This window comes from Corvus kubaryi, unplaced genomic scaffold, assembly GCF_017639235.1.
Source record: "Corvus kubaryi isolate FWS band 111438036 unplaced genomic scaffold, C.kubaryi_AGA036_p1.0 split3-73, whole genome shotgun sequence".
NCBI classification, from domain to species: Eukaryota; Metazoa; Chordata; class Aves; order Passeriformes; family Corvidae; genus Corvus; species Corvus kubaryi.
Genome location: NW_024582091.1, coordinates 45,146,739 through 45,169,630, shown reverse-complemented (window position 1 = coordinate 45,169,630; position 22,892 = coordinate 45,146,739). Strand labels below are relative to the sequence as shown.

Here is a 22,892-nt window from a genome sequence, read left to right as displayed (position 1 = left end):
CTTCAGTCCTAGCATCTAACAGTTACATGCTGTTCTCACTTGACTCATCTATACAGTTTTGCTTTCCAATTCATCCTTGTAAAAAGATACACCAAGAAAGCAAAACTTCAAGGCAGACAGACTTCATATCAGTTCTGTGCTTTGTTACTTCCATATGAAGGCTTTCAGGACTCTTGCACAAGTTAGAAAAGTGAACTGCAATCAAAGGACGGAGAAAAATATATAAACTCAGAAATACTATGCTCTTTTCAGTAGTGACTGAGATTTGAACAGTTAATTTACTTGACTTAGATTTGCACCAGTATTCTCTTCCTTGCCTATCTTCCACTTTGATCTCAAGTGACATGTGGCTCTGCAGCACTCCAGGTATCAGCAGAGCAACATAAACATTAATGCTGCCCAGAGGGATACACATACCATATCTATGCAGAACAGAATAACTGTGTCTGTACTCAGAACACATATTCCTACTTTTCTGAGCACTGACTGCACAATCGGTCTTTCTGTACTACAGCTTTGGAACTCATTGCTGTACAGGGTAAATGGCTTGAAGGCCCTTTTTCATGGCCATCCATTTCTCCCAACTTATGACCAACCCCAGAATGGCCAAGCAACTCAATGGTTCTTGCTGGGACTCCACAGTTGATAAGCTATTATTTTAAGAGCATGCTTTTGTCTTTCTCTTACACAGACCTCATAACGACCCAAGTTTAACAGCTCTTGCATTAAACTGCCTATGTGGTGCAGCCAGTCTCTGCAAGCCCCCACACCAAACTGTTTAGTTCTTTGGGTCCAAGTTCTGCCTGTGGGCTTTCACAGAGCTGATGCACCTGTTTCATTTAACTGTTTAGCAGGCTGGTGATGTGATAAGTAGAAATGAAAAGTAAATATCACATTTTCCCATATATCTCACTCATTCAAACTCTTGTGCCTGGATTTCAAGCTCAGCTCATTTTCCTGGCCTTTATAAAATTCATATGAATGCTTAACATTGTTCTGTTCTATTAAAAGAACAGTTTTCTTAAGCCAACAAGCAAGTGGTTGCAATTAAAGGCTCTAGAAATTATTTTCTATGTAATTCACTTTCATGTAGGATTTGATTCATATCAATGAATGTGGCAGTATCTATTTTAAAAATTATTACAAAGATTTAGCAATTACTACACTTGAGCTTGGCACTGACAGGGTCAAAAAATGTAAAATGCATTCCTTGATTAATAGGTACTTTAAAAAATTTCTCAATTGAATAGCAGCAATTAAAATTCAATACCAATTAAATGGCTCAAGACACTTAAGATGCAAATCCTATCAACCTATAATTTCAAAAACAAAATTTTGTAAGAACAAAACCATCAACAAACTCCTGATTTCTCCTCCAAATAACTGCAGATTCGCAGAATTATTTCACTGACACTGCCATTGATTCACAATAAGGAAAGACTCAACATACTTTCTGGAAATTCTGGTACTAGGTCAGCAAGTTACGACTGCAGTTCTGGAGAGAAAACAAGTAGTTAAGCCTACCTGGTGAACAAGTTCACCAAGCTTTTACATTTGCACTCGGGGTCCCTCATGAAAGAGAATAGATATTTCACTTCAATGCTGTGGTCATATTTGTCAAGCCTCTTAGAAGACAGGAACTGTGCCCCATTCACACCTTGATATTTTTACTACTCACCTGATGTTAGCTGACTTCGCCTTCAGGTCATTCCAGCGCTGGTTCATGTCATCAAGCCGGTGCTGGAGCAGAGCAGCTTCCTCAGAGTTTCCCAAGGCTTTCACCATTTTCTGTCTGTTTCCATCAATGCTTTTAAAGATGTCATTGTGGGCATCAATCTCAGCTTGGATGTCCTGAAATACCAGCAAGAAAAGTTCAAACATAGTTCTGTAAGCAAAGGAGGGAAGAGCTGACTCTAGTACTCCTAAACACTAGGACAGAGCATGTATTCCAACTTTCTCGGTTGGCTCTGATAAAAGATGCAGAGGAGAAAACCTGCAATCCTATTAACATCACTACAAAAGGTCTAGCTTTCTTAAGTGTGAGAAAAGGAGTCTGCAAGTTGTCCTAGGCTGTGAAAAAGGAAGTAGAATTATAAACACCAAGTTCTGTGATGTTGTGTTTTGTAGCACTGAAGGTAACTAACTACTGTTCACCCACGCATTTCACACAGTGTGGCATTTGCAAATGCACTAGAACTCATTTCCTTTCCAGAAAATACACAGATTCAGCCGTAGCTATGTCATCTTTTTCTTCTTCAAAACAAAACGTTCCAGAAACTTTATACAGTCTAGTGAAATGCAGCCTCTATCTAGTATTTTAGGTCACACATAATGAAAGCATTTAACTAAAATCTGTCCCCTTAAACTGCAGCTAAATGGCTACAGCAACCGAAGGTCCATTTTTACAATTAAACTACGTTACACTATGCCCTGAATATATGGAGAGGTAGACATAAAATAGCAGGATGTATTATAATCTGAATTTCATAGTAAAGACTGCAAAGAAAAAGAAAAGCCTGTGATTTCCATTCAGCTGACTCATTTCTCCTCCCCTTAGAAATTAAACACATTTTATTCTCTCATCTACCATCTGCCTCAAGAAAAACATTACAGATGTTGTCTTCATCTAATTGAGCACAGTATTATTTTTAAAAGACATTATAAGAGCAAACAAAACTTCCTGCACCACTGCCAATGGTTTCTAGCATCCATACATCTATATATACTCCAATAAAGCAATGTAAATGTGTGGAAAGCCAGGAGGTGCACTGGCTGTCTCAATAGGATTAATCAACGAAGATTATGACAGGAACTTGATGCAGACGTAAATAAAATTCTTTTGCAAAGGAGGAAATCAAATAACTGAAATTCCTTAAAGGTTTTTATTCTTCCAATCAAGTCCTCAGTAATCACCATCTGTTCCCAGAAGCAGAAAAGGAGGGGGCTCTTGCACCTCCCCATCCTAAAGACGTATTCCTGCTTCCACATCTACAAATTAGAGTGGAAAAGTAGCCATGAATTTGAGATAGCATGAAAGCTTTCTTGAGTTAGGGAAGAAAACAAACAAGTCAGGATACAGGTGAAGAAGATGGGGGAGGAGATATGGGGCGGTGGGGAAGGAGGCAAGAGAGGGTGGGAGGCACTGGTGAAGCTCTGTCTCACCAGAAGAGCTATGTGACTTTGGACAACTACCTATTCTTTGCCCTGAGATTAACTCCTTCAAAGCAGGTAAAAGGACAGTTTTGCAGTCCTTAAAACAACCTGATTAAAATCACCGTTCTAAACACAGAAACAAAAATGACATTTAAAAGGAAGAAAACAGAGTGGAAGTGTCTGATGATCAGCCAATCCAAATAAGAGTGCACAGTCATCATCTGAATTAGATGCTTATCTGAAAACATTTGCAGCTCCTGTCCTTACAACTCCAGTGTGCATTGAGACCCAGCTCAATCCCACACAGCAGGAGATACAACCTCATACAGCAGTTACAATTCTAATTGCAACGAATCTGTGCTATAAAAGCCACGTCATGTCAAATATTTTTCTTTTCCTCTTCAAAGTCACAAATGACAACTCCATTAAAAACAAACTGATCTCTAATTTTCCATTCTACAATCACAATATTAATTGTAAACCCATTCATTCTAGAACCTTCATAAAGCATTCTTGGATTTTACTTGAGAGGCCACTTCAGCATGCACGCTCAAAAATGTTTCCTTCAAAATGGGGCTTGATTCTTGCACTTTCCAGTCATCATGTTACACTGATTAAGGTACAATAAATCTGCTGTTCACATTCTTGAGTCCCATCTGTGATAATCATGTTGAGACAACTCAGTTCAAAGAATAAAGTTTCACAATTAACTTCTCTGTCATTTCTGATTTCCATTTTCCAGGTTAAAAAAAAAATAAACCAACACAAGCCACTGCCAGCTGATGAATAACCCAACAGGACTGATAAAGTTAATGACTGAGTTTGTCACAGTGCTCAAAGAAAAGATGGAGAGAAATTCAACTAACATACGCCACATCAGTGTGCATGTGGAAGAAGTAGAGCAGGAAGGTGGGATGTGAAAAATGGTTAATGGCAAGAAATGGACACAATAAGTTAGGTATTCTCCAATAATGATATAAAACATCTGGATTTTTATTCACGTATTGTCCTCTGGATGATGGGCTCCCATCTTATCTTAAGACTGCTGTAATTGGTAGCAATTGGTAATTCTCTCCTTTATTCACTGTGTTATCAAAGTCCTTCAATTCTCATTTGTAAACATGTGGTTGCCCTCCCCCCAAATTTCTTTATTCAAAGTGGAAAGAACTCTATCATTCTGTAAACCCCACAATTTATGTTCCTCCTAATCTATTATTTCTCTTTCTCCTGCCTTTTTCTTGGTCTTTGATTCTCTTTTGTCCTCTATGAGGCAAAAAATGGGATGAAAAAAGTTGATTATGCCTGCTCAGGCCCCAGTGATGATTAATTCTAGCAAGAGTTAATCCACTTTCAATTTTTCAATACTTTAGAAGGAACTCTGAACACTCCCCTATCATCATATGGAAGTTCCCATATTCAGAGTCACAGGGGCAACACACTGGAGTATGCAGGAGAAGAGGGAAAAATTCTGTTGCTTTTGCCACGTAAAGAGGGGATACAGCTGTGAAACTCCATCACTGCCCTTAGCCCAATGCTAAAGGGATCTGGGCCAGAGTGGTCTCCCAGTGCATGTGAAACAAATCAAAGGACCGAGAAAAGAAAAACAAAACAAGAACACAACAGAAAAAAAACCCAAAAACTAAAGAAATACACTATAAACAGAAAATGTCTTGCTTTATCAACTTTTTCTGAGGCACTCCTACAGAGACGCCATATTTTGCTAATTTTGCAAACATTTATGAGCACCTATCTGTTAAACTGGATTGATAATTTCTTGTATGAGGTCAATGTATTTGTTCACATGCCAACTGCTTGCAGGATTAATGCCCTGAATTAGAAGAAAGCTTTTTGAGGAAAGAATTCATATATAAATCAAGGTGAAGGCTCCAAAGTTTGAAAGATTGAAAGGAGAAGAAATAACTAGATTGGCATTTAGATACGTTCTTAACCGTAGCCAGATATTAGAAGATTGCCACTTCCCTTAAATTCCTTTGAAGTATTAAGATCAAGCTGCTGCCTTTTTCTACTTTGGTCTGGTGATTTCAAAATTCTGTTTCCATTCTGAAGCTTCTCTGACTTCTTTGCTTCTCTCCCTCTTTACCTTTCTTCCTGCAGGACTCAAGCTTTCATTTTATGTTTGGATTTGATTTTAAACCTTGTCTCCATAAGAAACCTACTTCTTGCTTTAACTTCTACCAAATAAAATACTAAATTGCCATGTGATGACAACCGAAGAGCATGTTTTTAAAGAATTCATAAATATGTGCCACTCAGTAAGGCTACAGATGGCAATACTGAAAAGGACCCAAAGACACAGCTGACTCCCTTTGAAGTTGCTACTAGAACAGCCCAAAGGCAGACTGGAGTGACATGCCCAGAGTAAAAGAAGGTATATGACGATAACTGGAACAGAACCAAACTTAAGAGCCCAGCTCCAAGATCAACCAGCTACTAAACTTTTGTCTTTCCTTCTTACAGACTGCAAGGATATGTTAAGAGCAGTTACAACATTAGGCATAATTGTCCTTTGGAAACTATCAATGCTTTATAAAGGCAAAAAAACCTCCAAGCCAAACCAACAGCATTCCCATGATGATGGGCATTCTAGTGTCTTTTTCTAAATCATGAGTCCAGAGGGCCTCTAACTCACTCTGCAACCCCCTAAGCTATTAACAGATTCACTTCTACTCATGTTTTTTTCAGATTTTTTTTGTCTGTATTGGCAACATACCAGTAAAGATGGTAATACAGGCAAAGTTATTTCCCTTTTTATGGGGCCCAAACACTTTTGCTGAAGATAAAAACACAACTAGTGGAAGAAAACTCCATGGCCAAATTAGAGTGGAAGAAATGACGCATTTTAAAATATACAAAATGTTACTCTATTGAATTTGCACTATTAAAAATGCTGGGGTAATTATACAAGGATCTAAAACAAGCAAGTTATTTTATTCCGTAAGGGAAATAAACATGTTCCCATAGCATTAAAGAGATTATTATCAAGAACCCTTAATTAAATTTTTCTTACATGTAGGCCACAAAACTCAACTTAGTCTCTCAAGAAAAAAGTCAATAGCATTCTGTACCAAACTATAACTTCACAGAGGGTTTTAAGCTAGGACTCATCAATGTTTTACTACAATGTTTTTTAAACCCACTATATACAGCAAAATTCTGCATTACACTCCAATTATTTTTATGTTTATTAGGAAACAGAATTCCACTGAATTTTCATAAACATCTGACCACAGATCAGGGATAACAAGTTATGCCACACAAACCACACATGGCTTGCAAGAAATGGACATACAGGTACAATGCTGATGCTGTGCAACAAGCCTGGCAGCATTTTGTGTTGGCACACTGAGTGCTACATCCTTTTAATCCCCAGGTACAAGCCAGAGACAGGCATTCTGTTGTGGCTTTCAAACCACATGTTTATCTTAAAAGGAATTAGTGGGGTTGAAGTCGACTCTTTACAAACCAAAATCAGCTTGAAAAACTGCATTTTCCCTAGCAAAAGTTACTCCCAGGCTATTTTGCCAGAACAGTTTTGTACGTCTTGCACCCAATGCAAATCATGCCAGAGAGTTCTGTGCCAGGTGCACAGAACTGGAAGTCCCATGAAAATGACCGCCCATTTGCCTTCACTGGCAACCTTCAAGTCAGCAAAGACACAGTTACAGAAACGCTGCACTTGTCTCTTTCACAGGTCAGGAATAAATGTGATGACTGCTCATCAAAGTATCTGCAGAAAAATCTTCCGGCTCGAACAGCTGGAAGAAAAATGTCAATGCCAACCAAAGGACATAACTGCATGCCACAGACAACAGCCAGAACATCATTCTTTGAGGTCTCACAGCAGGTAGCAAAGGAATGGATTTTTTTTCTTTTTTAATAACAGATTGTTTAGTTTATCTTGAACCAGATACATTTTACCTGCTCCTGCCAACTGCCTCTGGAACACTGCTGTGTCAGATATTACTCCTTTTAGCCTCTGCTTTACTTGGAGCTTTTCACTTTTTGATGACTCTTAAGAAAGGAGTAAGAATTAGAGCATCATAGAGGTGTACGAAAGTGGCCATTGTGAAAGGGAAATTGGACTTTTATTTGTTTCAGCCTTAAAAATGCTAGGGGTAGCTAGGAAAAAAAAAAAGTTCTTGTAAAAAGATGGCTAAAAAATCTCATCTCATCCAGGAAGTCTCTGATGTCAGAGGACAGTCATGCCTTTAGAAAGGCTCATCCCATCTGCTGTCTCAGAGGCCTGACTGCAGCAGCAGTTTCTGTTAAGCAATCAGTCCATAATGAACTCACATTCAGAAGAGCAGTACGCATTGAACACCTTAAAGCAGAACTGCCCTTATCTTAAACCCACCAATGCCAGAAATGTGTATAAAGATGGACATTAAACCTCTCTCAAGTGTCATACACAGACCATACTGGATATCACTACAGCCACTGCAACTATAGTGTAAGATCAAAGCAATTTACAAATCAATTGGCTGTAGATATGACAGAAATATAATTACTCCTTAAACTCTCAGATATTTCATGAAGAAAAAAGAACTTTTTGGGGGGAAAAAAACTTTTGGACATTTTTCACTTCTAATTTTTAAAGACTTGTACTACCAAAGGCCTTGCACCAACACATCAAGTTTCTAAAAAGTTGTCTTGACTTGCACTTAAGCCTCTTGGATGGTACCATAAGAGGTGACAGACATATGGTGTAGTTAAAGATTCATTTTATCACAAGAATGATGATGCACTTACAGGAAGGCTGAGAATGCCAGACTGCCTTCAACAACCTCTGTGGCTCCATTGCATGGCATAGACTCAACATCTGAGAGGCACCATAAATGTGTTAATACTGATTCCAGCAGTCACCTAATTATGACTGAACAAAACCAAAGCAGCCCTGCCTACTGCAGTGTAATGTGACTCTGCTTTCGCATAGGAAGGGAGTGCCCTGCAAGCTTCTGCAAATGCCATCTGGCTTCTGCATTATGGCCACAGTAACAGCACTCATAATTCTCTCTGTAGAACATATATTAATGAATCCAGAGAGCTGAAAGGAGCTTACAAGCCAGGATCGCTGTCATAATGCTGTTTCTCCTGGCAGCAAACACCTCCGGAAGGACAGGATGGGCGTGTGGGGAATCATAAGAGGGAGAGATGAAGCAGGGGAGGAGGGGAGCTTGTTAAAAAATTTAAAAAAAAAAAAAAAAAAAAAAAAAGGAAAACTTGCTAAATAAGCACAGATTAAAATTTTAGAATTTGTGATCAAAGTCCACCAAATAAAATGCTAACCTTCTTCTCCAGCACCAAAATATCCTTCTATGTTGCATGACAAATTTCAGCACAGTAGACAACAAAATTTCACAGCAAGCTTCAAGCTAAAAAATACACCAGAGCTGTGAGACCTCTAAGTTTCGGTTTCATTGAGAATTGCTATGATCAATTTCTTTGAGATAAAATAAACACTGGAATATTCGAAGTCACAGGGGAGAGCCTGGAGTTTACATATAGGGCATCCATACCGGGCTTGTAGGATTCACAAAATACTAGAAACACTGGTTAAAAACTTCTCTCTTAATGAAGTCATGAAGCATCTCAGAGTCTGGCACATGTCCTAATCTTTACAGGCTCCCACAGCAGCCTCTACAAGAGAAGAGTGAAGCCCAGATGACAGACTAGGAGCAAGAGAGGAGCCAGTGACCTACACAATGAAGAAATCGTGTCACAAATGCTATTGCTGTTACTCTTAGCTACTTTTGGAAGAGTCATGCTGGTGGGACCCTGAATAGTGCCTGTCTCAAGTATACCTCTCCCTGATAAACAAAACTGGTAAACTGGTAACTACTGAGGAGGAGAATGCTGGTTTACATTTAAAAAAAAAAAGAACAAACTGAAGTTTAGAAAAACACAGAATCAGGCATTACAAACTGCTCTCCTACTGTGTGACCACATTTTTAAGGTGTTTTATCTTAATCCGTAAATAAACTACTTTGTATTTTGTTACGGACTGCAGTCTTGCAGGACATAGGAAGTTCATACAGCGAAAAAAAAGACAAAGCAAATCTAACAGTGGTTACAAGCATGCAAATGAAGTTTCACTGGAAGTGCTGACAAACAGATGAAAACAATCTGTTCTCTAACATTCTCATGTCTCTTGCTCATCAGCACAATCACTGCAAAGCCAAACCTCCTGCCTCTCAGCATTACTGTTACCAAACAACCTGGTAAGAGAAAGAGTAACTAGTTGGAATAAAAGAACAGATGAAACAGTGGGAAAGTTGCATATTTACTAGAAATAATTCTACTTATAAAAGCCATCATGAGATCTTTCCAATTTGACTAAAATATCACTCATCTAAATTTAACAGCAAACTCCAGAGCACTAGCTTTATGTCAATAGTGGAACAAGGTCACAGGCAGCCTGTAATGTCCCCTTACGCCCTTGGCTTAGCAAAGCCCAAACTGTTCTTCATGTCCTTTGGAATTTAAAATAAATAAATAAGTAAATAAAAATGCCCACAATCAGAGGACATGCTCTACAAGTAATCTTGTAGGACCTGAAATGGGGAAGATAAGCAACATTAGATTTCCATAAACACGGTACACATGAGGACATAAACAGCAACACAGAAAACCTAGGTTAAACATCAACCTGCCCTTTTTATTTACAGTGTAGTTTTCAAAAGCATACATAGCCTTTTTCAAAGGCATGTGTGCAAGTGCCTACCATACCTTTTCAAATTTTGTCAGCAACTCACGTAAGCTGAAGTTCAGGCCAATCATCATTAAGCGTCTCCCGAAGCCTACATTTTCCTGGTACGTCCTCCAAGCCGAGTCTATAGCCTTCAGAAAGGTTCTCTCTTTTTCCACCTATACAGTCCCAAAATACTCCAAGCGCTCCAGTGCGCGTCTCTCTCCTGGGCTGCGTTTCCCTGGGAACAGTTCACACAGTGCCATTGTCACAGTCTCCCTGTCCCGGCTCCTTCCCATGGGCTGGGCACCCAGGGGTGAGCCACCGACACTGGGTGCTGCTCCTTGCAGGGTAGTCCTGACCTCATGGCACTGTGGGGATCTCCTTGTCTCCACACCTCTCCAGGACTGCCTCCAGCTCACCTCAGCAACGGCCTGCAGGATCCAAGTGCTTCTTGCAGGCCTCAAGGTTAGTGTTTGGTCTCAGTGACCCCAAGTGAGAGAAACTATAACCTGCTGGTATATGATGGGTGGAGAGGAGGAACAAGTCCTTCCATGTTGCTCCATTCAAGGGGAAAAAAAAGAACAAACAAACAAAAAACCAAGAGAAATTTCTGTCTATGGAAAGCATCAAAAACCAGCTTCTCAGACAAGTTGAAGTGGGATGAAGCACACTTCATCCTAGGAAACACGGTGTGACCAGACAGAAGGCCATCTCTCCTCTGCCTTCCTCAGAGCCAGCACCATGGGCTGGTGCTGCTACAGCAGTAACCAGGTACCTCCAGCCCTCTTCACTTCACCCAGGAGATGCTGTGCCACAGAAAAGCCAAGGCCCATTAGAAGTCGTCTAAAAAGTAGCTTTCTTTGTCTATGCAAAAAAGAAAAACGTTCAGCAAAGGATCCTGCTTGCAACCTCCAAAGCCTTCACTGGGGATCTCCTCCTTTGGTGCCGTCTGCTCTGACGGCCGTGTGGTAATCTATCCCCGGCATTTGTTTATTATTGTAATCAGCATCCTCCCTTCCAGCAGCCCTGGTGCTGCTCCAAAGCCAAGCACACTCCCCTTTCCTGGAGGCCTCCCCGTTGGAAAACCACCACCACCCCTGAGGCTGCAGAAACCCCAGACCAAAACCCCTTGCTCACCCCCTTTTCCTTCCCCTCAAATGGAAAGGTGGCTGTTCAGTCACTGAGCAAGCTTTGGAGCTATAAAAGCAACCAGTGCCGCACAAAGCCACCGCGAGCTGGGGCTGCTCAGGAGGGCAGGCTCGGCGCAGCCAGATTGTTTTCCATATGAGCCTTTGCTCGGCCGCGGGAAACCTGACACCCCATGGGTGGCTGTGAGGAAATCACTCCATTTCAAACCATTCCCACTGGAAACCCTGTGTGCATGTGAAGGCCTATTTAAGCTGCTATTAATGCCTTCCGCACAAACACACATTACTCAACCACCAAAACCAGATTCAGTAATAGCTGCCAGCAAGTCAGCAAATGTGTAATTAAAACCAAACCAGCAACCCATCACTTGCAAAACCCGTTACAACTAATTCTCCTATGAACACATTGGGTAGCGCATGTTGCTTTTACTTTTATTTATTTCACCCAACCATCATATGAAGTACCAATGATGAATACTGAACTGACCAGTAGCAAAACTATCCCTAAAATTATTCTGAGCTAGTGGATTATACTAATATATCTAGTATGGGTCGGGATTTTACAAATAACTCTGAAGGGGGGGAAAAAATATTGACATTAGCAGGATTTTTACTTGGTTTATTTGTACTTTGCCTCCTGTCTGTATGTTTTATGTGGGCATATTACACAAACTGCAGAAGTGCTTGCAAAATAAACTCAGGAAAATTTTCCAAAGGTGACAGAACTAAAACAGCTTTACTGCCCATATAACAGATCAGCTCAAACAGTCTGAATTTATTCCACTGCTTCTGCAAGCAAAAAGCCTATTTATCATGTTCACATACTATTATTTTCCAAATTAACTATTTACAGAAGGAAAAACAACAAATTAGAGTGAAAAAGTAAAACCATTCTGAAAGAGCTATAACGAGAATCACTATTTGAGAATCTCCTTCCTTCTCCTTCAAGACAAAGTTTGGATCCTATTCCCCTGCACACTAAGGCCTTCTGCTGCTCTTGGAAAAAAACCCCTGTGCAAATCAGAAATGAACAGCCTTTAGATCCACTTCAGAGATGTTAGTGCATATAAATAAAAATGGGTGTCAGGCTGGATTATAATGAAGCTTCATAACTCCAGGACTGAATCCAAATATACAACATTAATTTTACGTTTGGTCTCAGGTTTCATACTTAGATAACTTGTTTTCCAATTTTCATTTTTAATCAAAGAAATCATACATTCTAGATCTTTCAGCACTATTAGATGCAAATGAAATGCCCTCTAAGGGGCACACGTACCATTCTACATAACTCTATAAAAGGTTATCAAATATTTATGTATACACAAGATGTTGGACCAATGCTGCCAGCAAAAGAGCTTTGAAAATTGTACTGAATAACGACTTCTTCAGTCGCTCTCTCACATGAAAGCACACTGCAGTATTTGAGAAATTGTGAATTTGTAGAAGACAATAAAGTAACTGAAATAAGTTCTACGCTGACATGGGTTTAATATAGCTTCTGCACAGCCAGCAGTTCTGTAGATATGACAATGTCAGATCGTAAGCTCCAAAAATACAACGTACATTTTAAGACCACTTTACATTACTTATTGCTACTAAAGTTTTTAAAGTTTTCTTGATCAGTTTCATCGCAATTTCCCTTAAAAATAGCTCTGCATACACTGTTGGCAACAAAAATGCAAATTTTATACTGAAAACTACTGTTATTACACAGATGAAATATTTGAATTGTAGAGTCCAAACAAATTCACATTTTAGAGTGTAAGCTCTCATGATCTACAGCTGAAAACAAGCACAACACCAGCTGTAACAAAGCATCCTTCCAAAGTGCTCTTGTAGATGCTAAGACCCACAACTGGGAATTTAAGACGCTGGAAGCAACATACTGCTGCAGAAGGTTATGTGCAGTGAAGCTTTTTGTTACTTTTGGTATTAGAGTGGTTTGGTGCATTTTCTCATGTGTCTTAAATATGAACATAAAACTGGATAAAAATAAAACAACCAGCTAACAGCATTTTATAGCCATTGGTAATGTTACTAATGGCAGCCTGCAAAATGCAAGGGCTGTCAAAAGAAAAGCACTTCTATCAATGGCAGGAAAAGGATGGTCAGCACAGCAGCCTGTAACACACAACTACGATCACATCTGCTGGAAATTGTTTTTAGGTGTGGGTTCTGAAGTGCACACCCCACAAATCCAGGCTTAAGAGCCTCATCATTTAGCAAGGCATAATGCAGAGATTATAGAACTAATAGCAGAATTTTACAACTAAAACCTTATTACTGCAAAGAATTAACTAAAACCCCCCTACTTTTATCAAGTATAAATTCAGAAGCAACTGAATGTTAAGATACTGCAAATGAACCAGCAAAATCAATGAAACCAAGCCTAGATAAGGAGGAAAAAAGTTATTCCATTTCTACTTGAAATAAAAATACCTGATCAACTTGGAGATGATCTTACACACACCTCTAAAGTTCCATTTCAGAAAAGATAAAAGTCTTTGAGACTTTACTGTGTGAAACAACATTAGATACGTATACAATAAAGAATTTGCTTCACACTTGAGATGATGTGCAAAATACGCAAGAAAACTGTCATGCTAAACACAACTTGATTTTGGAATGCAAACTAAAGAAAGGGGAAGGTTTTTTTCTTTTTCTAGAAGAAAAATGGAAAAATAAAGAACAGCAAGAACCTTAAGAGTAAATTAATGAGGTTGTTTATACTAGGAACATACATACATCTTATGTGACTCACAACAGCAAGTAATGACAACAAAAAGATAAAAAGAAGAGTGTTGCCCTATGTGACTCAGATGTAAAGGGCACAGAGGTCAACTGGCGGTTACAGCAAGTCAATACATCCTGTTTTCTCTCAAGACATGCAGCTTCAGGCAGGAACACAAAAAATCCAGCAGTTCAAAAGCACTGCGCTATTTTCACCTGCCTTGAAAAATATCTGGTGTCAATCTGATCAGACCAGGAGGGGGAAATGCCCTCTCCCTTCCTACAGCAGGTCAGCATTTACAATACAGAGTTAACACACTGCTCCAGCAAGGTCAGTCCTACACTGAGGCTTATTATCAATTGAACCCAACATAAAGGTTTCAATTAAGCAGAGGCTCACTGATAACCTCTGCCAGAAGTCAAATCACTTAAGTATCATAGTACCTCAAGGACTAGCAATTCATCAGGACAAATGGACAAATAAAATTCTTACAATAGAGAGCTACAAGTGGCAGGATAAGACAAAAGTGACATAAATATGATTACCAAAATTACCAGTTCGGTATCTATTACAGTGGCAATTGCAATGCAGATCATGAATTACATGAACATTCCTAGAGCTTAGAGCAAGGCACTGCAACCATTGGATTTGTCTTTTTTTTTTTTCCCCTCTATGACTAAAGGCATTGGTTTGCCTTGGAAGGTATTTTTACAGGGATCAACCAGACACATTCAGGCCTTCCTCAAACAAATGAGACAAGACTTTAAATCTCAAGAACAAAATTCAGTAGAATTCTAGATGTAGTGTTGATGACAGGCAGTGCTGTATTGCCATGAAAGATTAGTAGAGGACTGGGTGGTTTGGTGGTGGGCTTTTTTGCCCTCTTATTTTTAACTTGTTTGGACAGCACATGGCTTTCAGCTTTATGAATCGACCATGATTTTATAATGATTTAGTCTTAAATATAAACTCTTGTGTTCTTTGCGCTTCCCAGAAGAACCCAGCCCTAAAAGCAGAATGTTTCAAATATACTCAAAACACAACAAAAGAAGAAAATATCTCATACTTGGAGTATAACTAAAAGAAATTAGATGTCAGAGGGAAGTATGTAGGAAAAGTACCACCATGGCATCTACTTCATGCATAGGGCATTACAAAATTTACTGAACAACAGACCAAGATTTAAATTCCACTTAAGGGACTGACCAGAACATGAAGATTTGAATCATAACCCTAAATGACAGAATGAAGGAGGCAGCAGAGAGTATGGAAGAAATCTGGCTTTTATGCCAGGCAGGAATTTCCTCATCAGGTGCTACTTTCTGGTAAGTACTGGTGACTAAATAAAATGTTCCTACTTACCAGCAGTCCATAAAGACTTCACTGGGGAAGCCTCCTGCTTAAACTGTTAGTTGCCTTTCCTCCTCGTTTCCCTTCTTAAGGTATAAGACACTGGTGTTTGCTTGCAATAATCAGACTGGAAATCAGAAAGTGTCGGGACACCTCGTGGTCTGTCTTAAATAGCATTTTTAACACTGTTCTCTTTCCACGGAAATGAAATAAACACATTATCTTAGATATGAACATTTTTATTTAAAAGGGTAAAACTGAAAAGAAGGTGACTATCTAGTGGTGATATAACATGACAGACTGCCAAAGCAACACATCCAAAAAAAGATTCTACAAGCAGCATTAACCCACACCCAGAGCAAATATCCAGTTTCCCAAGTTTGAGAAATTGGACTTCCACTATTTTGGCCCAACCTGACAAACATTTTCCTTAAAAATTTTCTTGACTGTAACAAAAAGTTTTATAGCTTTCTGACAGCTTAGTGCAATAAAAGCCTCATTAAGTCCATGCATATTATACATCTTGAAAAGAGGCTTATTCATATATTTATTACTTAGTAAAGGATACCCATCTCTCGAGATACTAAAACTGATCAATGAAAAGATGATTAATTTAGTATTTTTTAGACAAGTACTCAATCCAAGTAGTGGAAAGACCACAAAAAATACATTTTAATTTCAGAGCTTGTATTAAATAATTGATAGACATCTTAAATTCTACAGCACTAATTCAGTATCTGTGGATTAAAATCTCATTCAAATAATGTATTGCAGTTTCCTCTTATTTCACTTCTTACCAATAGCATTAGACTCAAGTGCCTAACATGGTTTCAGTGCCATTTCAGTTATCCTATGTAATTTATCATTTTGCCACACTCCAAGGTTAAGTACCTTCTGACTCAGTCTGCCCATATATTATGCCCTAGCTTGTCTTATAGTCTCAGTTAACTAAGTGGCCTTATCTTGCAGGAAGGAGAAGTATTACCTGGATCTAGTTGATTTTTGGGTTTTATGGTCTTTTTGAAAGCCCCTGAGAATGGGACTCTCCCTATCCAATGAAAACTCTATTCTCAGCCATAAAAATACGCTTCAGTGTAAGCTTTCCAAAAGCCACCGTTTCTGTTATTTGAATATTGGCTAGGCATTTTAAAAGAGTTAAAAGCAATGTACTTGGTGCAATTTCAAGTAACTTTTTGTCTATGAAGTGAGCATTCTTAAAACATTTACCAAGGAATGAGCCTCTATATCAACTTTAACATTGCACACGAGAAGAGCAGTAAGAAAATTACTCTTGGTAGTATAGCAAATGGCCATCTACTAAGAGGTTCTATCAAACCACAGGTGGTCTATTTCCTAATCAAGCAAGAAATACTGAAGTGTATCACTGCAATTTACCAGAAAGGTGAAGGTTTTGTTTGTTTTCAAAGTTCACTAAAAAAGATCAATGACACTGGACTATAGGGATCTTCCACTAACATTTAAAATAAACCTTTTCATGCTGTGGAAACTGCATCAAAGCAGCAACCCACAATGCTTCACCAAACTGAGCTTTTGCTGTGAGTGGAGAAAGAAGAGTATCTGATGGGGGGCTTATTTTAAAGGCCTTATGACTGATACCAGAGGACAACCTCATGTTCATCTAAATTAATTTTCAAACCACAGAATTAAACCTTAAAAACTGGTTTTAAGATTAGGGTCTAAGTGTTGTAATGCAGAAGGAGTATTCATTCTTCTCATTAACTGTGTAATGATCCTCCAACTCTGCAGTTAGATAAATTAAATGAATAAATTATATTCCTGTATCTCCACTGAACATATGAAGAGAATAGGGTTTTTATTTTTTTTTTAACTGAACAAGTTAGTACTTATTAAATCAGTAAGTGTTACAGGTAAAATAAAAAGCCCTAGAAGTCTAAGTTCTGATCAAGGATGACAAATACTCAGTGCTGTTAAGAGATGAAATGATTCTATTTCATAGCCAACACAATTGGGAAGAATCATGCTTACATTCATTGTCTAGAACTCAAGCACATCGAAGGAACCCATGAGAGATATCTGTGCTGGAGTGACAGTTCTGCTATTCAGATATTTTTATATACGCATGCTATCAGGAATTAATATTAATTACTTTTATTAGTGAGGCAAAATGGAAAAACTGTGATGCAGCACTGCAAGTTAAAGAATAAAAGTAGAGTACAAATGGAAGAGATTATTTTAAAAACACCTTCATTTCTGTCTGAAAAAGAGTTTCCAAGGCAGTTAGAAAGCACCACAGAAAGAAAGGACAAGCCTCTTCTCAAGGCCTTTAGAATTTAAGAACAGTAAATAAAAGACTTATCAGGAGGCATCAAGGAAGCCAATCACTGTATGTTTTCTAGCTGAATTTTATTAATTTAATTAACATTAAATTCATTAACATTAAATCTTCCAACAACCATTATCTAAGGACTTCCAAGGGAATACCATGTGCTCTTAAGTAACAGGATGTTTGAGAGCAGTTTTTCATGTAATGCTGCTGATCTTTCTGGCATCTCCCACAGCAAGAAATGTTCTCCACTGCAGTGCCTGAATAATTTGCCTACAGTCTTTGCTCCACACAGATTGGTTTGGTCTCTTACCTCTCACCTTTTTTTTCTCTAAATTCAGTCTGTGAAATTATTCCTAGCATTTACCAGAGTAAGAAATTAACGTAAAGTCTCAGTAAGAAGTACACACTTAGATGTACCTTCCAAAACCACACCATACAGCTCCTATCTTGTTTCATTTAAGGTAGTTATACATGATTGCTAGTAGCAAATTTGTGTTTGCTTATTCAAGTGTCAAACTAGCAGAAAAAAAAATATATATCCCTTCTTGTTTACTTATGTACTGTCGCCCCTTAGCACAAGGTAAGCAAAGCCCAGAAAACAGGGTGCTTAGGGGAACAGACACTGTGCAGACAGGAGGCTGTCCCCACACTCAGGCAGAGACTCACAGCTTGCTGCTGGATTTCCCAGTGCTACTGCTGTAACCGTACTTTTCTTTCGAAATACCCCATCTGATTTAAGTTATGAAGCACTAAACTGAATCTCCACACAGATTTATTATCTTTTTGCATTCTGCGTCATTTTGCTAACTGAAGGCTCTCACAGAGATCTTATTACTGGCCTGTTGACAAAAATAAACAGCATTTACAATTGAAATTATGATAATATTTATTCTTGAAATAAAATGTAAGCTGCATTATCCATAACTGCAGCTTTTGCTCTGGTTTGAACAAGAAGCTTATTTAAATACAATGTGCCTAAGGCTCCTCTAGCCCCATTTTATTACAGGCTACTATACAGAAAACAAATAGGTTTTCCAAATTTATTCAGACAGAACTTTCATTGTTTAATGTTAGTCAGAAGCTCCACTTCCACTGAATTATTTAATGCTTTTATTCTCATTCAACTCTCATTTAAAGTCAAGAACTCCACCTACTTTTGAGAAGCACCCAAGTTTGTGCTGGAGGAAGGAAGTTGAAAATTTGCACACAAAAGCCTAGAACGAAGGTTCGAGTCAACTTCACAAGGACACAAAAGCACGGGATCACCTTACAGCACTTGCAACTAAACCATTCTTGGCTTTTCATTAGGTAGTAACTTCTTGAAAGGAGGTTTTGGGGTTGTTTGGGGGTTTTCTTTAATTCACAAAAAAATTGGCTAGCACTGAAAAAGTCTGGTCAGCATACAGGAAAATTTGAGGAAATAAATTTTTAAAATATCCACTGCTGTACATTCATTCATATTGAGCATTTTAAAAAAAAAATTTTACACTGAAAATTTAGAGAAAGATTAGCAATTCTGAGGATTCAGATAAAAACTGTTTAACTCTAGGCATGAGAGACAAAAAGTACACCTGGCAGTCATACTGCTGAAGAAATATAACAGTTCATTATATGTGTGCTAGCACTTCATCCATGTTGGGTCCACGTAGGATCAAATTCTGTTGGCCTTTCTGCATGCTTAAAGTCCCAACAAGGGGAGGAGGAGGAGAGGGAGCACATATAATAAAACATAACAGAACAAAAATACCTCATTAGTTGTGAGGGTGGGAGAACCCAAGGCATATTCATGTCTGTGTGGAATAATAATTACTAAAATGGAGTTTCTACAGAGGACCAGCAGAAGAGTAAGGCAGTAGGCACGCCTAGTAAGGCATGGCAGGTGAGCACACCCATTTTGAACAGAATAATTCAAACAGCTGTGAAGGGCAGAGGCACTTGCCCCTTGCATTTCCCCCCACCTGTGGAACACAGCTGGATGAAGGCTAAGAACTGAATAGTACAGAGCAATATGTATTCCCAGAACAGGTCCCTTCTGCTGCTACATTTTCCATTTTAGAAGTTTGTGCCTAGTCAGCCATTTAGTGATAATGTGAAAAAGGTTCAACATGGCAAAAGATAACTCACTGTAAAATACGCAAAATGAAGAAAGAGAGGAGAAAAGAATAAAAAATAGAGTTAAAAGTTAAAGTAAAATAAAATTTTAAAGCATACCCAAAGCCTATCCAGCTGAAAAGTCTCATGTCTTTGGTATATTTAGTAAAATGAAGCTATAAAAATTTCAGGGCAGAAAGACACAATCAAATGTGCAAGCTGTACCTCTCTCTAAAACTCTTCTTCCTTGCATGTTGCTTGTCTTGCAAAACCACTCTGTTAAATGTGACTTGTACAACATATTGAACTATATTACTATTCTAGAGGCACTTTAAGAAGAACAGCAGCAAAAAAATCTTCAACTTGACTGTATACTACTGCAAGATGAAACTTATGCCCTTTCACTCTTAGCCACTGTTTCCTTGAAGAGCAAACAAGGGATATTCTGAGATACCAGCCTGGAATGGGTCGTTCAGGTCACTGGCATTTCCCATCAGTACTGTCATCGCAGATCAACTCTAAACTACCCTGAGACTTCTTAATAACTACCAAGGAATAAAAAATACCCACATGTTTGTGCCTACATGGTTTCTCTTACCTCTCTGCTTTTCTTCCATACATTATAAGAGGGGATACAAGGAGTAAGCAGATTTGTAACAGAGCAGATTTGTTAAAAAACAACATTGGATCATCTGTCAAAGATGCCAACTACTTGCAGCAACCCTTGAGACTGTGGAACCTTAAAAGCAATATGCTTCTCAGCAAAGCCAGTGTTTATGCACCTAAAGCTAAAGCAAACATGAGTGAAAGCTTGCCTGCAAGGAAATGAAGCCCATCAAAGAATAATATTCTATAGCTCCAAAAAGTCACTGTAAATGACAAAAGCTTCTTTTTATTGTGTCAGACACTTTCAAAAACAAAGAATCCTCAACTGTTATTACTGAAACTGAACACCTGCTAAAGGGATCCCTCACCTGTAACAACCTTGTGCATTTTCCTCCAGTACTTGATAAAAGCCATATTTTCTGATCTCACATCTCCCTTGAGAAGTGAGCATTGTGGTGTCTTTGGCTACCCCACATTAAGGAACGCATGAATTTGAAACTGAATGAAGTAGTTCTGAGCTCATATTGGGGTCCTACTGAAACATGACAACATGGGGTAGTTCAAACCCTGCTACATAGAAAAAGTAACTAGCACCACAGTCAGCCAACTTTAAATATAACTTGAAGTAGTACCTAGGCCACGCTGTCAGACATGATCACAAATACTTTCTTTCAGAGCTACATTATATGCTGACAGCTGGTGAACTGCAGTTTTCGTGTACAACATTCATGAAACTAAATATATAACAGCTTCCTCAGTATCAGCAGAACACTTTTAAGACAGCCCTTTTGCCTATAATGTTTAAAATGTACATGAGACTTCTACAGAGTAGCAGAAAAGATCAGTGGTGGAAATAAAAAGCCAGGCATTTCTCAGAAGGGGGACTCAGGAGGGACAATGAATTTAAAATGCTTAACACTTGTGCAGAGATGGAGCTACCTTACAGAGGACCTGGAAATAACAAAAGACATTCACAAGTAGAGAATTTTTAAAGTTAGTTTTCTTTCTGATGGTTTACTGCCTGTCTAGAACAGCAGAGAAGAAAGCAGCATTAGCAATTTGGCTTAAGGTCTTCAGGGAAAGAGTCTCTGCCCAACTTCAACAATAGCAGTTGCTGAGGCAAAATAGGTCTTTGACAGGGATAAAATGAAGTTTCACTGTAAGCACAAAAGAGCTCCCATTGATTTTGGCCTGTTTCAGCTGATGTGAATAATCAAGTAACCATAAATTTGGCAAGGAATAATTGCTGCTTTATCCATTACACAGAGTACTCAAAAAGGCATTTAAAACCACCTTGAGCAGAAGGAAAAGGAGAAAGGAAAGCTGAGCTCGGACAGTTCTTCTCCTTCATTAAGCTCTATTCTACAATGTCACCTGCAACAACACAATCATCTTTCAGTGAAAGTGTAGAAAGTGGTCTAAACAGTAGGTTGGAAATTCCATGCTCTGACAGGGTCAGTGGGCTCTTAATTCTGCTAAAAAAAGGAATTTATGAAGTTTCATTTAACCTGCAGACAAACTCATTTGAAGGTGATCTGTGAGCAGTGGATGCAGTGATGCATGGCTCCCAATAAATTTTTCTCCAGTTAAACTTCCACATGGCTTCCCTTAGTCTTAATGGAAGCTCAGCTCATGTTCTTGCAGCCTCAACACAACATTTCTTTCACCTGATTTTCAACACTGATTTTCTTTCACCTCTTGACCTGTATGCACAGGACTTTTTCCAGCAGTCATCTCCATTTCAGCCAGTACTCCAATTAGATTACAGTGTCCCAACAGGACCCTTCTTTATCGAGACAGTTGTTACATCTAAGGCGGCAAACACCTTTCTCCCAAGTGATATGACACAGGCATCCCCCTAGACCAAAAGTACTCACTAGTCAATTTGGGCTAACATCCATGCCTGGGTGGTGTAGAAAGTAAATACATCTCTGGACAGAGACTCTCACTATCACCACATGGAAATGATTTTGGCTTCAGAAGCTGCTATGAAATTCTTCCAGCTTTGGAAAAGTTGACAGAGTGGCCTTGCACAAAGTGCAGGTGTTACCTTCCTATTTCATGCAAACAAGAATCAGGAAGTCATACCCCAAATAAAGGGGGTATAATGATTACCTTTGTTATTTCAGGCACCTACAGACTTGGAATCACCTTTACAACAAAATCTGGTACCTCAAGTTTTGTACAATGATAAACTAGTATTTAAACTTATTTAAAACAGTTGCTGCAAAAATAGTTGGAAATTGACACTTGCATTTCCTATGAGTCTAAGCATGGGGATTCTTAGCAAACCTGCACAGGTCATTGCATCATAAAGGGGCTACATTTACTAAATAAAAATCATTACACCCCTCACTTTATTTCTTTTTTTTCAAGTAACTGCTTTGGTGATGAATGTCGATGAAAGTTTAAAACTTTTTCTTTCCTCTTTAAGTATATCATTTTGCTAGTGAAGAAAATGGCAAGACACATACATCTCAAATCAGTTTGGATTTGTTCTTAATTAATATAACAGTATGAGTGAAACTTCTGAAGGGAATGAAGGGAGAACCAGAAAAAAAAAAGGACCATCATTATTTCATGAAGCACATTAAGCACATTTAGGAATGCTAGGTGACTTCAGAGAATTTTATGTCCATTTTAGCTGTTGCCTCAATATCTCTCAAAAGAACAAAAAAAGTGGAGAAAAGCTGTACTGATCTCAGAAGAGCTCAAGTAGTAACGATAAAAAAAAAGTACCTCAAGTTGTCAGGAAAAGAAAAACATACCAGCCTTTATGTTAGAAAGCAATAA

At 38.6% G+C, this 22,892-nt stretch overlaps 1 protein-coding gene across 8 annotated transcripts in view; it reads right to left on the bottom strand.

The window, feature by feature from the left end:
- UTRN (utrophin) overlaps positions 1-22,892 on the bottom strand; it is a 357,859-nt gene that overhangs the window by 120,934 nt on the left and 214,033 nt on the right. For 6 of the 8 annotated variants that reach the window (XM_042017303.1, XM_042017301.1, XM_042017304.1 and 3 more), the window contains one exon: positions 1,679-1,851. In XM_042017303.1, the coding sequence (XP_041873237.1) occupies positions 1,679-1,851 (173 nt within the window). Of the gene's footprint in view, positions 1-1,678; positions 1,852-9,900; positions 10,790-22,892 lie in introns of those variants that run through there. The other 2 variants (XM_042017309.1, XM_042017308.1) reach the window with 2 other exon arrangements.